The sequence below is a fragment of the Mirounga angustirostris genome, unplaced genomic scaffold (genome assembly GCF_029215605.1).
Source record: "Mirounga angustirostris isolate CCGP_5_RB_7025 unplaced genomic scaffold, mMirAng1.0.hap1 SCAF_9, whole genome shotgun sequence".
Lineage (NCBI taxonomy): Eukaryota > Metazoa > Chordata > Mammalia > Carnivora > Phocidae > Mirounga > Mirounga angustirostris.
Window position 1 is genome coordinate 38,778,370 of NW_026991717.1, and position 16,843 is coordinate 38,795,212.

At 39.4% G+C, this 16,843-nt stretch overlaps 1 protein-coding gene across 1 annotated transcript in view; it reads right to left on the reverse strand.

The window, feature by feature from the left end:
* Positions 1-2,750: 2,750 nt before the first annotated feature.
* The window catches only part of LOC123861063 (IQ domain-containing protein H), a 61,796-nt gene continuing 47,703 nt past the window's right edge, over positions 2,751-16,843 (reverse strand). Inside the window, exon 6 of the mRNA XM_064569719.1 lies at positions 2,751-2,876. Within this exon, the coding sequence (XP_064425789.1) occupies positions 2,751-2,876 (126 nt within the window). The remainder of the gene's footprint in view (positions 2,877-16,843) is intronic.

Below are 16,843 nucleotides of genomic sequence, written 5' to 3' on the forward strand. Positions count from 1 at the left end.
TTTTTAAAGATTTTATTTATTTATTTGAGACAGAATGAGAGAGAGAGAGAGCGAGCACATGAGAGGGGAGAGGGTCAAAGGAAGAAGGAAGCTCGCTGCCGAGCAGGGAGCCCGATGCGGGACTCGATCCAGGGACTCCAGGATCATGACCTGAGCCGAAGGCAGTCGCTTAACCAACTGAGCCAACCAGGCACCCTAATGCAAGTAATTCTTATCTATAGACTTGAAAATAAATTCTGCCTGGTGAAGGGACACTCTTCCTTCCCACAGAAAGGTCAATTTTGCATCTAATTGCAAATTTATTTTAATATTCCTGAGCTATAAATATGTGTCCTTTGGATTCTCTTTTAAACCAGTTGTGACATTCTACAGATCTCTCTCTCTCTCTCTTTTTTTTTTAAAGATTTATTTATTTGAGAGAGAGAGTGAGCACAAGTGGGGGGAGGGGCAGAGGGAAAGAGTCTTTAAGCAGACTCCCCGTTGAGCGTGGAGCCTGACCCAAGTCTTGATTTCAAGACCCAAGAGATCGTGACCTGAGCCAAAACCAAGAGTTGGACACTAAACCAACTGAGCCACCCAGGGACCCCTACAGATCTCTTTTTTAATCAACGTGTTAAATAAATAAAATATTTGACATGCGTTCATTTTAAATTTGTATGAGATCCATGATTTTACCTGTCTTGGGAAATTATCCCTTAACACCATTATCTCATTAAACTTTCATAACACTCTTACTTTCCAGTGGAATGGATTAGGGAATAGACGTTCATTCATTCAATGGATATTTGTTAAGTGCCTATTACGTGGCAGGAGCTATTCTGGAGGCTAGGGATGCAGTGATGAGCCAGAGAGAACTCACAGAGCCTCTAGGAGGGTTGAAGATGTTAAATAAAGTCACAATAATTGAGTCACAAATTGTGATCATCTATGAAGGAAAAGACAGATGCTTAAGGAAGTGATTTTTCTGGGTTTCCAGGCAGAGATAGAGGCACTTGTGAAGGTCCATATGAAAATGTGCTTGGCCTGGAGAGGAGCAGGGGAAGGGCATGTGCTGGAGGGTAGAGAAAGCAGTTAGCAGAGAATGGAGGGAAGGTCCAAGTCAGGCCTGCCTTGTTTGTAGAGTCTGGAGTTGATTAATCAATCAAGACCAGAGAGCAACTGGCCAGAGGTCACACACAGCCTCAAAGTTTGGTTTGTGTACTGTGAGACATATCTTAACCATTAAGAAGAAGAGAAAAGAAAAGAAAAAGAAAAAAGCTTGCTTTCTTTTTTGGATGTAACAAGATAATTCGAGAAAAAGTCAGGAAGCTCATCCTACATTTTCCAAAACAACTCTCTCTTCTGGGTGTTGTTAATCCTTCACCTCTGGCTGGACTTGTGTGAACCTGAGATGACATTAAGGGCATCAGGAACATGTAAAAATCTAGACACTGTGTCCACATTTCTGTGGCTTGAGCTTTCCTGACATTTCTATTACCTTGCACAGTACCAGACATATGGTGCGTACTCAATAAATATATGTTGACTAATTGGCTGATTAATTACAAATATTATGGCAGGCCATGTGTTTTCTGGTGGATCACTGAGGGATGAAAATGTGATTTTTTTCCTGGGTCAAGTTGCCATGGTTCTAGATTCACCTTTGTTTTGCAGCAATTTTTTTCATTATGTCTATTGCTAAAGTGGACACTGATTGATTGATTCATTCATTCATTCATTCACTATTTCATTCATCTTAATTTGATCCAGGAAGAATAGAAGATGGTACTTAAGCAAGAACTCTGCTGGAGTCATTCCGTATTCCCAGGGAGTAAATATGTAAACTAAGTAAAATCATATGTCACAAAGATCTCCGAACAACAATGGTTTATAACTAGAAAAGTAATAGTTACAGTTGTGAGCTTCACACATTAAGGGACATATAATGATGCTGGGTTCTCCTGAGTTCTGCTGTTCTTCCTCCAGTAGGTCAGTAGACAGCAGACAGGATGGAGAAGTTTATATCTCCAAGGACCAAGAGAACCTTTGGGAACACTTTAGGTCCAAACTATTCCAGACAACAGATAGAAAGTAAGATGGGAATAATTAAAGACCATGTCACTTGGTTATATTTGAGATACAAAAGGGGATCCACTTAGGCATTTTTCAACACTTCAGCCAATTAAATTAAATAGCAGAGAGAAACACTCAGTCCTTAGTCATTCATTTACTTATTCATTCAACCAACATGGTTCTGGATACTAGGGATACTGAGGTGAAGATGATATGACCTTTTGTTTAAAAACTAGAAATCCGCTGGTTTCACGAACACTAGAATTTAGACTGAGACACGCATGGTTTAAATGCCATTTACAATAATTCTGGCTTCATATTTTCGTATAATAGTATATTGAAATAAATTTTTTAAATGCTACCAGAATAGCATCAGAAACTATCTGCTCAGAAACTTGAAAAATTCTAATAATACCACATAAACACAATAATAATTTTAACACGTAATAACACCAACATCTCAATCAATATTAAATCTGTAAGATGATGGGTTTTAGAGGTGGAAGGGACTTTAGTTATTGTCTAGTCCAACCTTCTGATTTACAGAGGAGCAAACTCATGCCAGAGTGAAGACCCCAACTTGTCTGAGGTCACCTAGGAGAATAAGTGGCTGAGCCCGAATCCAAACTCAGGCCCCCTACCCCACCTCAATGCTCTTTCCCGTAGATTCCTAAGCACATAAAACGGTCGTTGAATCACTAACCTTTCCTGGCATCTGCTTGTAGGACAGGTATGGGCGTGAAGTAGGGATCCGTGCGATGAGAGGCTGGTAGAACTGTGAGGTTGGATATGGTAGACCCTTTTATTAACTTCTGAACCTTCACCTAGACAATCAAAAATTTGTTTTCAGCAGACAGTTTTGCTTTCAAAAGGAACACAGTTTTCTTCTTGTAAACAATAAATAAGATTATGAATAGTTTCATTAAGTTTTAGTAAAGTAGCGATAGCAGCTCCAGTTTTATTGCTCATGAGTACCCTGTTGCTACTGTCTACTGTCAGGAGTTGGTGTAATTTAAAATAGTTAATTAAATCCAATTAACATGTTGTGATTTCCACTATGCAAAGTCACTATAGTAGTTCATAAAGGAACTATTAAGATTTTGTTCAATTTTAATGACTACGATATAAAAGTGCTAAATCTTGACAGAAGAGGTTTTGAATACAGCAAAGTTTTGTACAGGCGAATTTCCTAGGAAATACATATTAGAGTTGTGAGAGTAAAAAAACAAAACCAAAAACAAGCGAACTGGGAGAATTTCAAGATAGACGTATCAAGGGCATCTGGGTGGCTCAGTCGGTTAAGTGTCAACTATTGATTTCAGCTTAGATGAAGTCATGATCTCAGGGTTGTGAGATGGAGCCCCACTTAAGATTCTCCCCCTCCCTCTAAAACAAAGCAAACAAAAGGTTAAAAAAAGGTAAATGTATCAGTCAACATTAATAGGTTAAAAATGAACTTTGAGTGGACTCTTGAAAATCTCAGATAGAGTTAAAGACCTGATATCTAGATCAGTTACAGTAGATGATTACCTTTTCTAAAGTCATTAAATGCTTTTATTATAGTTATGAAATATGAATTGTTTCTATTAAATGGTTTCTAGCTTTTAAAGACTAATATGTATTGCATATAAATCACATTTAATTGTATAGCTCAAGTACACTATTTTTACCTTTATTAGAAGACGTTATGAATTACCTGGGCCCTCCCAGCAGGGAAGATGTAGCTGTTTGGTATTTATATACTGATTTAAATTTTCACATCATTTTCCAAACATTAATTAATCTGCATAACTTCTAAAGGAACTAGGTAACAATTTGCTCTTTAACTAATAAAGAACCAAGACTGAAAGGCTAGTAGATTTGTTTCAGGTCACACAGTATACTAGAAATACACAGATTATTCAATTTTAAGATTAATCTGATTTTACATTAGTGAAATTTGCCATTGGACTCCGTTGTACCATACCTTATTGCTCCTCAAGTTCATGGGAAAGGAAAGGGAAATTCATCAAGAGTTGAGTGGGGGAGAAAAATCACTTCCCCAAATAAGTATCTATTGGCTAAAAAAATGTCTGTGTGAACAAAGGATGTGGGGCTTAAGGGAAATTGTAAACAGCTACCATCCTGTGAACACCAAACATTTGGTGAGGACAGTTTAAAATAACTATAAGTAGGGTTTTTTAAAAGGAAAGAGTAGACAGCAAAATCTCCTGCCTTCCAGGTGAGTTGGAAGAGGAAAGGGGAGTGCCATGGGCCTTGCCTTTTTTAAAAAAATATTTATTTATTTACTTGAGAGAAAAAGAGAGAGTACAAGCAGGGGGAGGGGCAAAAGGCGAGGGGGAAGCAGACTCCCTGCTGAGCAGGGAGCCCAACATGGGGCTTGATCCCAGGATCCTGGGATCATGACCTGAGCGAAAAGCAGACGCTTAACTGACTGAGCCACCCAGGCACCCCTCCATGGGCCTTGCCTTAATGACAGCTAGGAGTTCATGTGCATGTCGTGTTATTATGGAAATTCCATCTTGCTGATCCACCGTGGTCTCTTTCTCATCCTCAGCTCTTCTCGCCTCACCTCACCTCACCTTACCTCACCTCACCTCACCTCACCTCACCTCACCTCACCCCCAGACCGGGGTGGCCTCCAGGATCTCCTGATCACCCAAGGTACTGTACTGCAGGCCTGGCATGTGCATAGCTGATTTTCAGTAGCAAAAAGGGAAGGGTCTCCACTTGTCTGATTGATATCAGGGGCAGGGAGGCAAAGGTAAATCGGAGGAAGAGAGAAAGATTCCACTTAAATAAAATTGCCCAGCATTGCGAAGATGTAAAGTACAGGTTTGGCAGTTTCAGGGCACAGAGCATCATTTATCTGGATTTTCTGAAAGCCTTTGACAAAGTACACCTGCCAACCTGCTCTTGAAAGCCAAAGTAGCAGGATCTGACATAAAACACAATGCCAAGTGTGACACAAAGGAGAGGGTGGAAGGCAGATGATATTGGGATCCTGTCAGGCAGCCAGCTGGTTTCTTTAATTGTTTCAGTTGCATCTATCTCAACAATGTAAAAGCCAGACCCAGTGTACGTGTGTGTGCGTGTGTGTGCAGGGGCATGGAGAAGAGGGTTACACTTGGGGGTTCACACCCTCTTGAGATTACAGAAATAAATCCCACATGCCGTGTCACTGGGTGTGCAACATGAACCCACTCTGCCGTCCTGCTCCCGTGGTAAGACAACCACCTCTGCATTTGCTTGCTTGGAGGGAGAAGGCATGGAACAACCTTGAACACTTACTGAGCACTTACCATATAACACTAACTTTAATACGATGGGCGTTAAGTTTCATGAGGAATGGACACGCTCGGGGCAATGGGAGTGCAGAAGAGGGAGTCATTGACTCTGTGCTGGTGTTGCAGAGGGCTTCACAGTGACTGCACCCGAGCTGTGTGTTAGAATCTCTCAGGGAGCTTTTTAAAAATACTGCTGCCTGGGCCCCAACTCTGGGCAAATAAATCCGAATAGCTGGGCTGGAGCCTGGTCCTCAGTATTTTTATAATGCTCCCTGGGTGATTCTGATGTACAGCCAAGGTTGGGATGGACTGCAGTAAGTGATATTTAAATTGTGTCTTAAAGGAAGCATTGAATTATGTATCACGTGGAGAAGAGGATGCAATTATAGAGAGAAAGAATGGTGGCGACAAAGCATAACAGCATACAGAAGGATGAAGACTTCAGGGAAGGTGAGGCTCTTGGTGTGGCTGGAGTATGGTGTGTGTGTACCAGGAGGGTGGGGCAGGGGACAAAACTGAACGGTAGGTTAACAAAAATGAAAGAAACCAGTGCCAATTGCCTAACAGAAGTGAATATCATCTGCTTCTGGCTTCTCCTTTATGTCATGCTTTATATTTTAGTCTGGAACCATGCTGTGTAGTTTGTATAAGTGATATGGACTATCATAGAAATAGAACAGTGTTCTTTATATCTGGTGTGTCATGACTATTTCCAAAACTCTATCGCTTTATGCCTAAACCTTCTGTAACAGCTTAATTGTTTTTTTCAAAATTTAAAAAATATAGAAAAGCTTAAAAAAGAAAACAGCAATCACATTCCTGCCAGCCAGAATTAATTATTGTTAACATCTTGGTATATTTGCTTCTAGTGTTTTCAAATAGAAAAACCATCCTATTTTATGATTCTGGTAAAAAATGATATTTGCTCTTTATAAAGATTCCAATTAGTGCAGAAAAACAAAAACATGAAGGTTTAAGAAACCATGCCAAATATCATTAGGTGATCCATTATCCCTGACATCTTTGGAATGATTAATATATCATTTTACAAAAATAAGATTTATATTACATTATTAAACTTAATTTTTGACATGAATTTAATAGGAGGGGAAAAGACTGAATTAAACTTAACAAATTATGAAACCTCAAGTCAATATTTCTTTACCACAAGATTCCTACGAGTTGAAAAAGATTCCTCTGCAAGGGTTGGCAGTTTTTGTTTTTTGTTTTTTGTTTTTTTTAAAGGGCCAGACAGTAAATACTTTAGGCTGTTCTGGTCTGTTGTTAGAGCTGGAAAGTAGCATAGACAATATGTAAACAAATGATGGCACTATGTTCTAATGAAACTTTATGTACAGAAACAGGTGGTCCGCCCCCAGGCACTAGTTTGTAGACTCCTGCCCTATAGTTAAATAAAGGTGATTATGAAAAAACATTTAGGTTTTTTTAAATCACGTTGTAAATTTGAATAATATACCCCCATCTTCAAAAGATGAGAACGTTAGAACTCTCTTGCTACGCCCATCCCCTCTCCCTCAGCTCCCAATTTTTTATTATATTATTGTTTTTATGTTGTCCAGATTTATAATATCCGCATTCTGTTTTGAAACCATAATTGCTAGGATTGTTTGGTAGTCATCCTACGTATAAATGGATCCAGTGTCATGGCTTCTCTATGCTTAAATTCTTGTTTTGATTGACTTTTTTTTTTTTAAGATTTTTATTTATTTATCTATTTTTAAAATTTTATTTACAATCAATTAGCATATAGTGTATTATTAGTTTCAGGGGTAGAAATTAGTGACATCAGTTGCATAGAACACCCAGTGCTCATTACATCAAGTGCCCTCCTTCATGCCCATCACCCAATTATCCCATCCCCCACCCACCTCCCCTCCAGCAACCCTCAGTTTGTTTTCTATAGTTAAGAGTCTGTTATGGTTCATCTATTTATTTTTGAGAGAGAGAGAACAGGGGGAGGGACAGAGGGAAAGGACAGAGAGAGAATCCTCAAGCCAGCTCTCTGTGGAGCACGGAGCCCAATGCAGGGATCGATTTCAGGACCCTGAGATCATGACCTGAGCCGAAATCAAGAGTCAGATGCTCAACCAGCTGAGTCACCCAGGCTCCCCTATTTTGATTGATTTCTTAGTTGCTTGCCTTTGGTTATCAAGCAGTCCTTTCCAACAAGTGTTCATGGGTATTTATATTTAAATGATATCTGGGGTCATCCTTTCTTTTCTCAAAACTTTGAAGACACTGACCCATTGTCTTCTACAATGAATGTTGTGAAATTTGATGCCAGCCTGATTCCTCACCCTTTGTTGGTGATTTTTCTTTCTGCCTGGATGTTTGAAACATTCTTTGTTTTTGAAGTCCAGGTGTTTAGCTAGAAAATACTTGCTGCAATACTCTAAATCAAATTTTCCTGGGATTCAGTGCTTTCTTTCCACCTGTAGATTTCATTTGTTCTTCACTTCTGGAAATTTTTCTTTCATTATATCGTTGGATACAGCTTCTCTTTCACTTGCTGGGTTCTCTGTTTTAGAGACACCTAGTGTCATTAAATGTTGGCTCATCTTTATATTTCATGTTGTGGTACCAAACTATTCGTTCTCTCCTGGTTCATTTTAGAATAGAATGCTTTTAGCTGAGCATAGGGCTATCCAGTCCAAACTACATTTCCAGTGGCTAAATGTGGACACGTGACTAGCTTCAGACCAGTAAGATGTAAGCAGCAGTGATAAGTGTAACCTCTGGGCCATCTCCTTAGAATGCCTGCCCTAGACTCTCTTTATCCTTCCTATGGGCTGAAACATGGGTGTAGAGAGGAGTCAGCTTCAACCACTGGAATGAGAGTGTCTGTAACCACAGGAATGAGATGAGACAGCATCCAGACAGAAGGAACCTTCTCTCGGTTATGCTCCCTATCATGGAGAAGAGCTGTCCTGCCAACTTTAGACTTCTCACCTGTGGACTGTTTTGTGAGTGAGAAATAAACTGGTCTATTTATGGCATTATATTTTCAGATTTCTTTGTTACAGCAGCTTAGCCTGTAACAAACTACTATTCATATCTATTAGCTTCTAATTAATTTCCTTTGTCTTTTTCCTTTGTCTTTTCTGTGCTTACAGTCTTTTCTCCATGCCCATATTTCAGTGTTCAGCAGTGTCTGTTCTGTTCTTCCTATTTATAGTTTATTTATTAGTTCCATAAAGTATTTTGGTATTCAATTTGTTTCCTTATGTCTGCAACCTCCCTTTTTATCTCATTCTGCTATTTTATCATCTCATGGCTGAGCTCTAGTTTTACGTAATTTATGTTCCTATCAAGCTGCGCTATAATGTGAAGAAATTGTGAGAAAATTCCTTCTGTTCCTTGAGTTATATTTTTTTCCGGGTTAGGCTTTGTCTTTTGCAGCCCATGGTTGTCTTTTCCTCTCCCCTCCCTCTCTTTTGTTAGCTCTGGGTGAAATACTGGCCTTTATATAATAAATCAGTATAGTGGCCATATCATTCCTTTCCCCTTTGTACGTTCTTGGGCAGCTCTGCCCCGACAATCTGCTTGCTCTGTGGTAGCGTCTCCTTCCCTGTTGTCTGCTACCAGTGTGTTATCTTTCCCAGCAACATGTGAGAACTGGGTATTCTGGGTGTTCTCCACCTTTCTGTTATCTGAGGGCTTGGGTCAGGGAAGCCTCCGTTTTAGGATACATGTAGTCTTTGTTAAAATACATAGGCTCTCCTCCCACTCTTGAGATTTTGATGAACATCCTATATCAGAGTTTGCTCTACTTAGTCCTCCCTCCCTCCCTCTAGCCCCAGGAGTTTTGGGTCATTTCAATAGAATCCTGAAGACATCACTTCTCTCTGGAGGAATTAGACATATTATTATTTGCTTTCCAATTTCACCTCTTTCTTCCAAGTCCCCTTGTCAAAAGAGAAAAAAGATAAGGATGCCTGCTTGATCGTCTTCTCTCCAGATTTTGTAGTATTTCTGAGACTCTCAATATTTCTGAGGGGCAGGGAGGGGTGAGGTTTGGAGCTATGTCACACCCCTCTACTCTGTTCCAGAATCTTCTGTTTGGTGAATTTAAACCTGCATGGCCATATTCTACAACCCTGCATGACCAATTCTGCCCCAGCCCTCCTCCCCATATAGTGGATGGCATACTAAAGATCAGGAAGGGAAAATAGCTAGGACACACAACCAATCTGCCTAATAGAGGCAGAACTAAAAGGGCACATCACTGCTTCATGGCCCAGTGCTTTTTACTACATTTTCTTGCTTCCTGAGTTCTTGAACCCTTCAAGCCAAACAGCTCAGGTCACCAGCTCTACTCCTGTCCTCATGGTAAAGCCCCATCACTCTGGTCCCTTTCTCAGTGTCATTTCACATAGATACAGTAGGAGCTTCACTTTGTCTCAGACTAAGGATTAGCAGCAGTCTTGGAGCTAGAAGAAAAACTCCCTTGGGGGCGCCTGGGTGGCTTAGTTGGTTAAGCGACTGCCTTTGGCTCAGGTCATGATCCTGGAGTCCCTGGATCGAGTCCCACATCGGGCTCCCCACTCAGTGAGGAGCCTGCTTCTCCCTCTGACCCTCCCCTCTCTCATGTGCTCCCTCTCTCTCATTCTCTCTGTCTCAAATAAATAAATAAATCTTAAAAAAAAAAAAAAAAAACTCCCTTGGGAGGCATCTGTAGCATAAGCGCAAAACTCATGGGCTTGGAGCACTGGATTTCAGTCCTAACTCTGTCATTTAATGTGCTGGAGTAAGTCATTTAACTTCTCTGAGTCTCAGTTGTATCTTCTGTAAAATAGGGATATTCTTAGCTACAGGGCAGCTGAATTTTATGTAAAGGATTTGTTCCTAGAGGCATTTCATAATTCTGAACTCACAGAGTTGAGACAGTCTGACAAAGAATGGCAGCTACGGCAGCGACTTCTGCATGGCTTCCAATGTACTACACAACCAGAAACTACATTTCCCAGCCTCCTTTGCAGCTTGATAGGTTTTTGTGACAGGATTCTGGCCAGTGGTATAGCAATCATAGTGACTTTACTGGTTGGAATACAGACATGATGGTAGGAGCCTAGCAGCCATCTTAGCCACCTTAGATACAGATAGAAAATGCAGAGATGCCTGACGTTGTAGAGCAGCTATATCAGCCATAAACTGTGTGACGTGAGAGAACATCACTGCTGTGTTTAATCTACTGTTATTTGTTACATTTGTGGAATTTATATCCTAATAATATAGGGTATTTTTATTTACTCAGATGGTGTTTCTTTGTGGAAACTCCAGCATAAATATATCTTCAATTCACTCAGACTGCACCAGCTTTGAAAAAAGTGAAATTTTATTTTTTTAAATTTAGGGGGATTTGAATTATTTCAAACTTTGTGTATACAGCAATAATTTGTTATTATTATCTTACGTCATGGAATTTCAAATTTATATAATCCAATTTTGCATAAAACTCGACATCACTGGTCTTCCATAAGGCCGTTGTGAGGAATTACTGAATTAATATATAGAGATGCACAATATAAACTTTTTTCATATCAGAAATTGGGGCTTTTTTTACATAAACATTTTATTAAAGGATAACATTAATTTTTGAAAAGGCACAAATCATAAGGTTGATACATTTTCACAAAGCAGACACTGGGAAACCAGCATCCAGAACAAGAAGTAGAGCATTGCAAGCACCCCCAAGGCCTCTCTTATGCTCCTTGTCATTCACTCTGATAGCCCAAAGGTAACCACTATTCTGAATTCCACTCCCAGCTATTATTTTTCTGTTCTTGAATTTACATAAAAGGATTATTACAGTATGTATCCTTTTGTATCTAGCTTCTTACCTTTATTTTTATTTTTATATTTTTAAAGATTTTATTTATTTATTTGAGAGAGAGAGAGCATGAAAGGGGGGAGGGTCAGAGGGAGAAGCAGACTCCCTGCCGAGCAGGGAGCCTGATGCAGGACTCGATCCAGGGACTCCAGGATCATGACCTGAGCCGAAGGCAGTCGCTTAACCAACTGAGCCACCCAGGCGTCCATGAATTTTAATTTTAAAGACACAAGTTGAAGTAACAACAACAAAAGGTTGATATACCACGTAAACAGAAAGCAAAAGGAAGAGGAGTGGCTATGTTAGTATCAGACAAAATAGACTTTAAGACAAAGACTGGTATCAAAGAGAAAGACAAATAAAAGGGTCAATTAGGCAAGAAAACATAAAAATCATAAACACGTATGTCTTTAATAACACTAACACAAAATACATGAAACAAAAATCATCAGAACTAAAGGAAGAAATAGACAAATCTTCAATCAGAGTTGAAGGTTTAGAAATCTCTGCTGAGTAATTTGTAGAACAAAGAGATTTTAAGAAATTAGTAAGAATATAGAAGGTCTCAATATTACCATCAGCCACCTTGACCTAATTGATATTTATAGAACACTACAACCAACAACTGTAGGATACACATTCTTTTCAAATGTACATGAAACATTCACCAAAATGAATTATATCCTGGACCATAAAATCAGTCTCAATCAACTTTCAAAAGATTTAAATCTTACAGAGTATGTTCTCTGACCCTCTCTGATAGAATTAAATCAGAATTCATTAAGAATGAGAAAGCTAAGACCACACCCTTCTATATAACTCATGAGTCAAAGAAAATCACTAGGGGAGTTTTGAACTGAATGATAATAAAAAAAGCAACATATCAAAATTTTGGGGACACAGCTAGAACACTGCTAAGAGAGGAATTTATCAGTCTAAATGTTTACATTAGAGCAGAAGAAAGGCCAAAAATTAATCATCTGATTCTACCTTAAAAAGCTTTAAAATAAAAAAGAGAGTAAAATAAACTCAAAATAAATAGGAGGGCAAGAATAAAAGCAGATAAGAGGAGAAATCAAGAAATAGAAAACAAATAATAGAGAAAAAAATAGAGAAACAAAACCAAAAGTTTAATCAAATTGGTAAATCCTAGTAAGAGTGACAGAGAAAAAGCAAAAGCAGAAATTACCAATATTGAAGGTAAAAGAGAAAGGAAAGGATGTAGAGGAAGGGAAGGAAGGAAGGGAAGGGAAGAAGGAAGGAAGGAAGGAAGGAAGGAAGGAAGGAAGGAAGGAAGGAAAAGGCACATAGAGGGTTACAGTTCTCAGAACTGGAAGGGATCTTTTTTTTTTTTTTTTAAGATTTTTTATTTATTTGCGAGAGAGAGAGAGAATGAGAGACAGAGAGCATGAGAGGGAGGAGGGTCAGAGGGAGAAGCAGACTCCCAGCTGAGCAGGGAGCCCAATGCGGGACTCGATCCTGGGACTCCAGGATCATGACCTGAGCCGAAGGCAGTCGCCTAACCAACTGAGCCACCCAGGCGCCCCATAGAACTGGAAGGGATCTTAAGGATGATTCCAGGGTAGTCAGTAGCAGAAGTGACCATGGCATTGTGAACAGACTCAAAGAGTGAGGTGAGTAGAGACAACCTTGGAGGAGACACCAGAGGAAATATTATTTTGAACACACAGAAGTCTGAGGTGTGAGCATATGCACACCTCAAAGCCCCATACAGCACATCACCCAAAAAAGGTGGAGTTTGTCATGATGTCCCAAAGCCTCCAAGAAAATACTAAATTCCAGTAAAATACGACTAAGAAAGGAAAATATGTAGTATCGTCTAAACACTTTTCCATTGAAAATAGTTAAAATACAGCACTTAAGCAAAACTTCCTGAAATGCCTTCCTCTGAATATAGTTCTATGAGCTATTCTGCAGAAATGGGTTGGAGGAGGTTTGAGCAACACTGCTCACCACATGGGCCGCCCTCGTCCTGAAGATTCATGGTGCACTCCAGCGAGGCAGTGACTCTAGGCAGCCTAACGGTGTGAAAGTCAGCCTGACTCTCTTCAGCGTCACGTTTCCTGTTTTTATGGGGCCACAAAACTCTCCTTTCATGGAACACCTATTCACGTTCCAAGGAACCAGTATTCTTTGGAATACATTTTGGAAAAAAAACTGACCAAAGGGTTAGTATAAAGCTAACAACTGTAATAGCTGTGATTCATTACTATGAGACCATTCTGCAAAGTGAAAAGATAAGGGATAACTTGGTTTTACTTAAAATGTTTCTTCGAAGGAGCTTGAAACACTGGACTCAGGGTGTTTTCGATAGATTCAAATAGAAGTCTAATTACTTCTTGTTGCTATTTTTCCTCTGTAAATTTAATAGCATTTCTCTGTAGCATCCCAGTAGAAATTTAAACATTCTGGGAAAGCGATTACAAGAGAACAATAAAGCACTGGGATTTCATCTACACGTCTGTTACATCTCATACAAGAAAAAAGAATGACTTGAGTTGCTCACCCTTGTGACTTTTGCATAGAATATTATACCATACCACTGCTCAAACATTGTCACAAGATATGAAAAGACAGCAACCGGAGGGCCTCTGGGTTCTCTGCCATTTTTCTTCTGTAAACTTAGGGCTGCGTATTACAAATTGATACTTAGATAGAATCGATCATCTCAACCTTCACTGGGGGCTTATGAAAGGAAGTGAGTTTAAATGGTGCTCCTTTCAGTGAAAACCTAAGAAAGACTTTGTGAATGGGTTTATCACATATTATAATTATTTTTGCACTTGCGATTCATCGCAGTAGTCTAGAACAGTGTGCCAGTCTCTAGGCATTGCTGTTTAAATACCGGCCAAGGTCACAAGTGGGAGGGAGTTCGGTCCTCATTTACCTCATACCAGCAGCTGGGTTGGCATGCAGCTGCAGAACCCCTGGGGGCTCTCTTTATTTAATTTGCCATCCCTTCCTGAGCAGTACTGAGACTTTCACTTCAACGACTCTGCTGGGCTTTGCCATAATTTCTATGGTGTATCAGTAAACTCTGCCAGAGAGATGCCCAAGCAAACCTGAGAGCAGGGTAGGAGCGTGTCCAGTTCAGGTATTTTTGCTTAAGTCAATGATGGCATTAACCCCACATACAAATTCAGCCTGTTTAAAAAATACAACATTATTCATTAGTAGAGAAACTGATTTGTAAGGAAAAGTATTCAGTCATCTTAATAATGTGTGTGTGTGGGCGCCTGGGTGGCTCAGTTGGTTAAGCGACTGCCTTCAGCTCGGGTCATGATCCCGGAGTCCCAGGATCGAGTCCCGCATCGGGCTTCCTGCTCGGCAGGGAGTCTGCTTCTCCCTCTGACCCTCTCCCCTCTCATGCTGTTTCTCTCTCTCTCAAATAAATAAATAAAATCTTAAAAAAAAAAATAATGTGTGTGTGTGTGTGTGTGTGTAAGACCCTGTCCTTTTCACAATTTCTTTTGGGATAATTTTCCTAGACTCTGAATCAGACTGTCAAAAGTAAATACAGGCCCAAATTCTGAGTAAGCCACATATTAATTATAAGGCTTGGTCATAAATCTATTCCCTGGGTTTCTTATCTGTAAAATGGGAGTGGTGATCTCTCTGACACACTCTGAGTATTAAAAGTGGTAACACGTAAAAGTCACTAGGACGAGGTCAGGTACACAATAGGTACTCTATAGATGCTTTATGAAATGCATAACTGCAAAAAGAAAAAAATCAACACCTTCTGTGACTTTTGTTTCCACAATCAGAAGAGAAAACAGTTTCACCTGGTCTGCTTTTCCGTTTTTCACATCTTGGTGGTGGTCAGAAAAGGGAAAGGAAGAGAACCAAAGGAAACTGATTTTGCTTGGAATCAGAATGATAGGTTGTCAGAACTGGAAGAAATCTTAGGGATGGTGTGATCCGATGCCCTAAATTTACCAATGAACAAACTAAGGCCCGAGGATTCTAAGCGCTTTGCCCCCAGATCACATAGAAGTTAAATGGCCGATCCAGGATTGGGGTCCAATATAAACACGGACTTTTCTTATAATGAGGACTGTTAATATTGTGTGAAGCTATGGTGGTTTAAAAAAATCTTCCTTTGGCTAACTTGAAAAATAGTTCTCCTTTTACAGGTTTCTTATTATTTTTTTCTTTTTTTTTTAACATATTACTTTACTTTTAATCCATCAGGAGTTTTCTTTGGTTTCGGATATAAAGTTAGGACTTAACTGAATACTCTCTTCCCAAATCGTTAGTCCAGAGACTTGGCACCACACATCTCACCAGCCCTCCCTTTCCCCCTGACTTACAGTATCACCTTCCCTACCTTCAAAATTATTTTTTACACTAAGGTCAATATCCATGCTCATTTCTTATTCCATTGATCTGTTAATTTTTCTACCCATAGGATGCTGTTACAATTATGTTAATGTTATCATATGTTTTAACAAGTTGTCTGAAAAATTTACCTTCATTAATCTTCTTTAGAAAAAAAAAAACCCTGAAGCTTTTGCCCATTTATTTTTCAAGATCATGAACACTGGCAAGTTGAAGAGAATTAATATTCCACATAGACCAAATAAAACCCATAAGAATTTTGATTGAAATTACATTCGATATAAATATTAATTTGGAAACAACTGGCACTTATTATAATCATTTTTCCTCTTTGGGAATATGATGTATCTTTTTATTTATTCAACTGTTCTTTGATGTGGCTCAGTAAATTCGAGGCATAGCATGTCAAGCTTTAAAAGCACACAATGATGATCTAGGGAAGGGAAAATAAATTCTACCTGAAGTGGTTTAGGGAGGTATTTTTTATGGCCAAAAAGAGGAGTGCTCTACAAATGCAGCCAAATGAGGTACATGGTATTTCATTATTTAAATTAACTTGACACAGCCTAGCTCAATTACACAGGTCCTTACCAAGTTGTTATTCATAGTCATTAACCACATATGCATCAACCAACAATAAGTTTATATTGGGTTCTTACCAGATCTGGCACCATGTTTGATGTTGATGATATGTTCCCTGTCCTCAAAGGAGTTTACGGTCTAATTGAAGTAAGTTTCCATCTTTAAAAGTACCAGCTCTAGAGAGTAGGTCTTTTTTTTTTTTTTAAGATTTTATTTATTTATTTGAGAGAGAGAGTACGAGTGAGTTGGGGGGAGGGACAGAGGGAGAGGAAAGAGCAGACTCCCTGATGAGTGGGGAGCCCAACTTGGGGCTTGATCCCAGGACCCTGGGATCATGACCTGAGCCAAAGGCAGATGCTCAACTGACTGAGCCACCCAGGTGCCCTGAGAGTAGATCTTAAATGTTCTCACAACACACACACTCACAGAAGAGGTAATTATGTGAGGTGATGGATGATACCATTTCACAGTATAGTATATACGTGTATCAAATCATCACATTGGACACCTTAAACTTATACAACATTATTTGTCAATTCTATCTCAATAAGCCTGGGGGTGGAGCAGGAGAGTACCAGCTCTTCTTCTTGTTCTAATCCTTGAGTTAATATAGCCTCTTACTATGTAGTTTGATCTTTTACTTCTATTCCCAGACCAAGGCAAAGAAATTTCTCAAGCAAATTCCTTGGTCATCAAGGGAGCAGTTTTT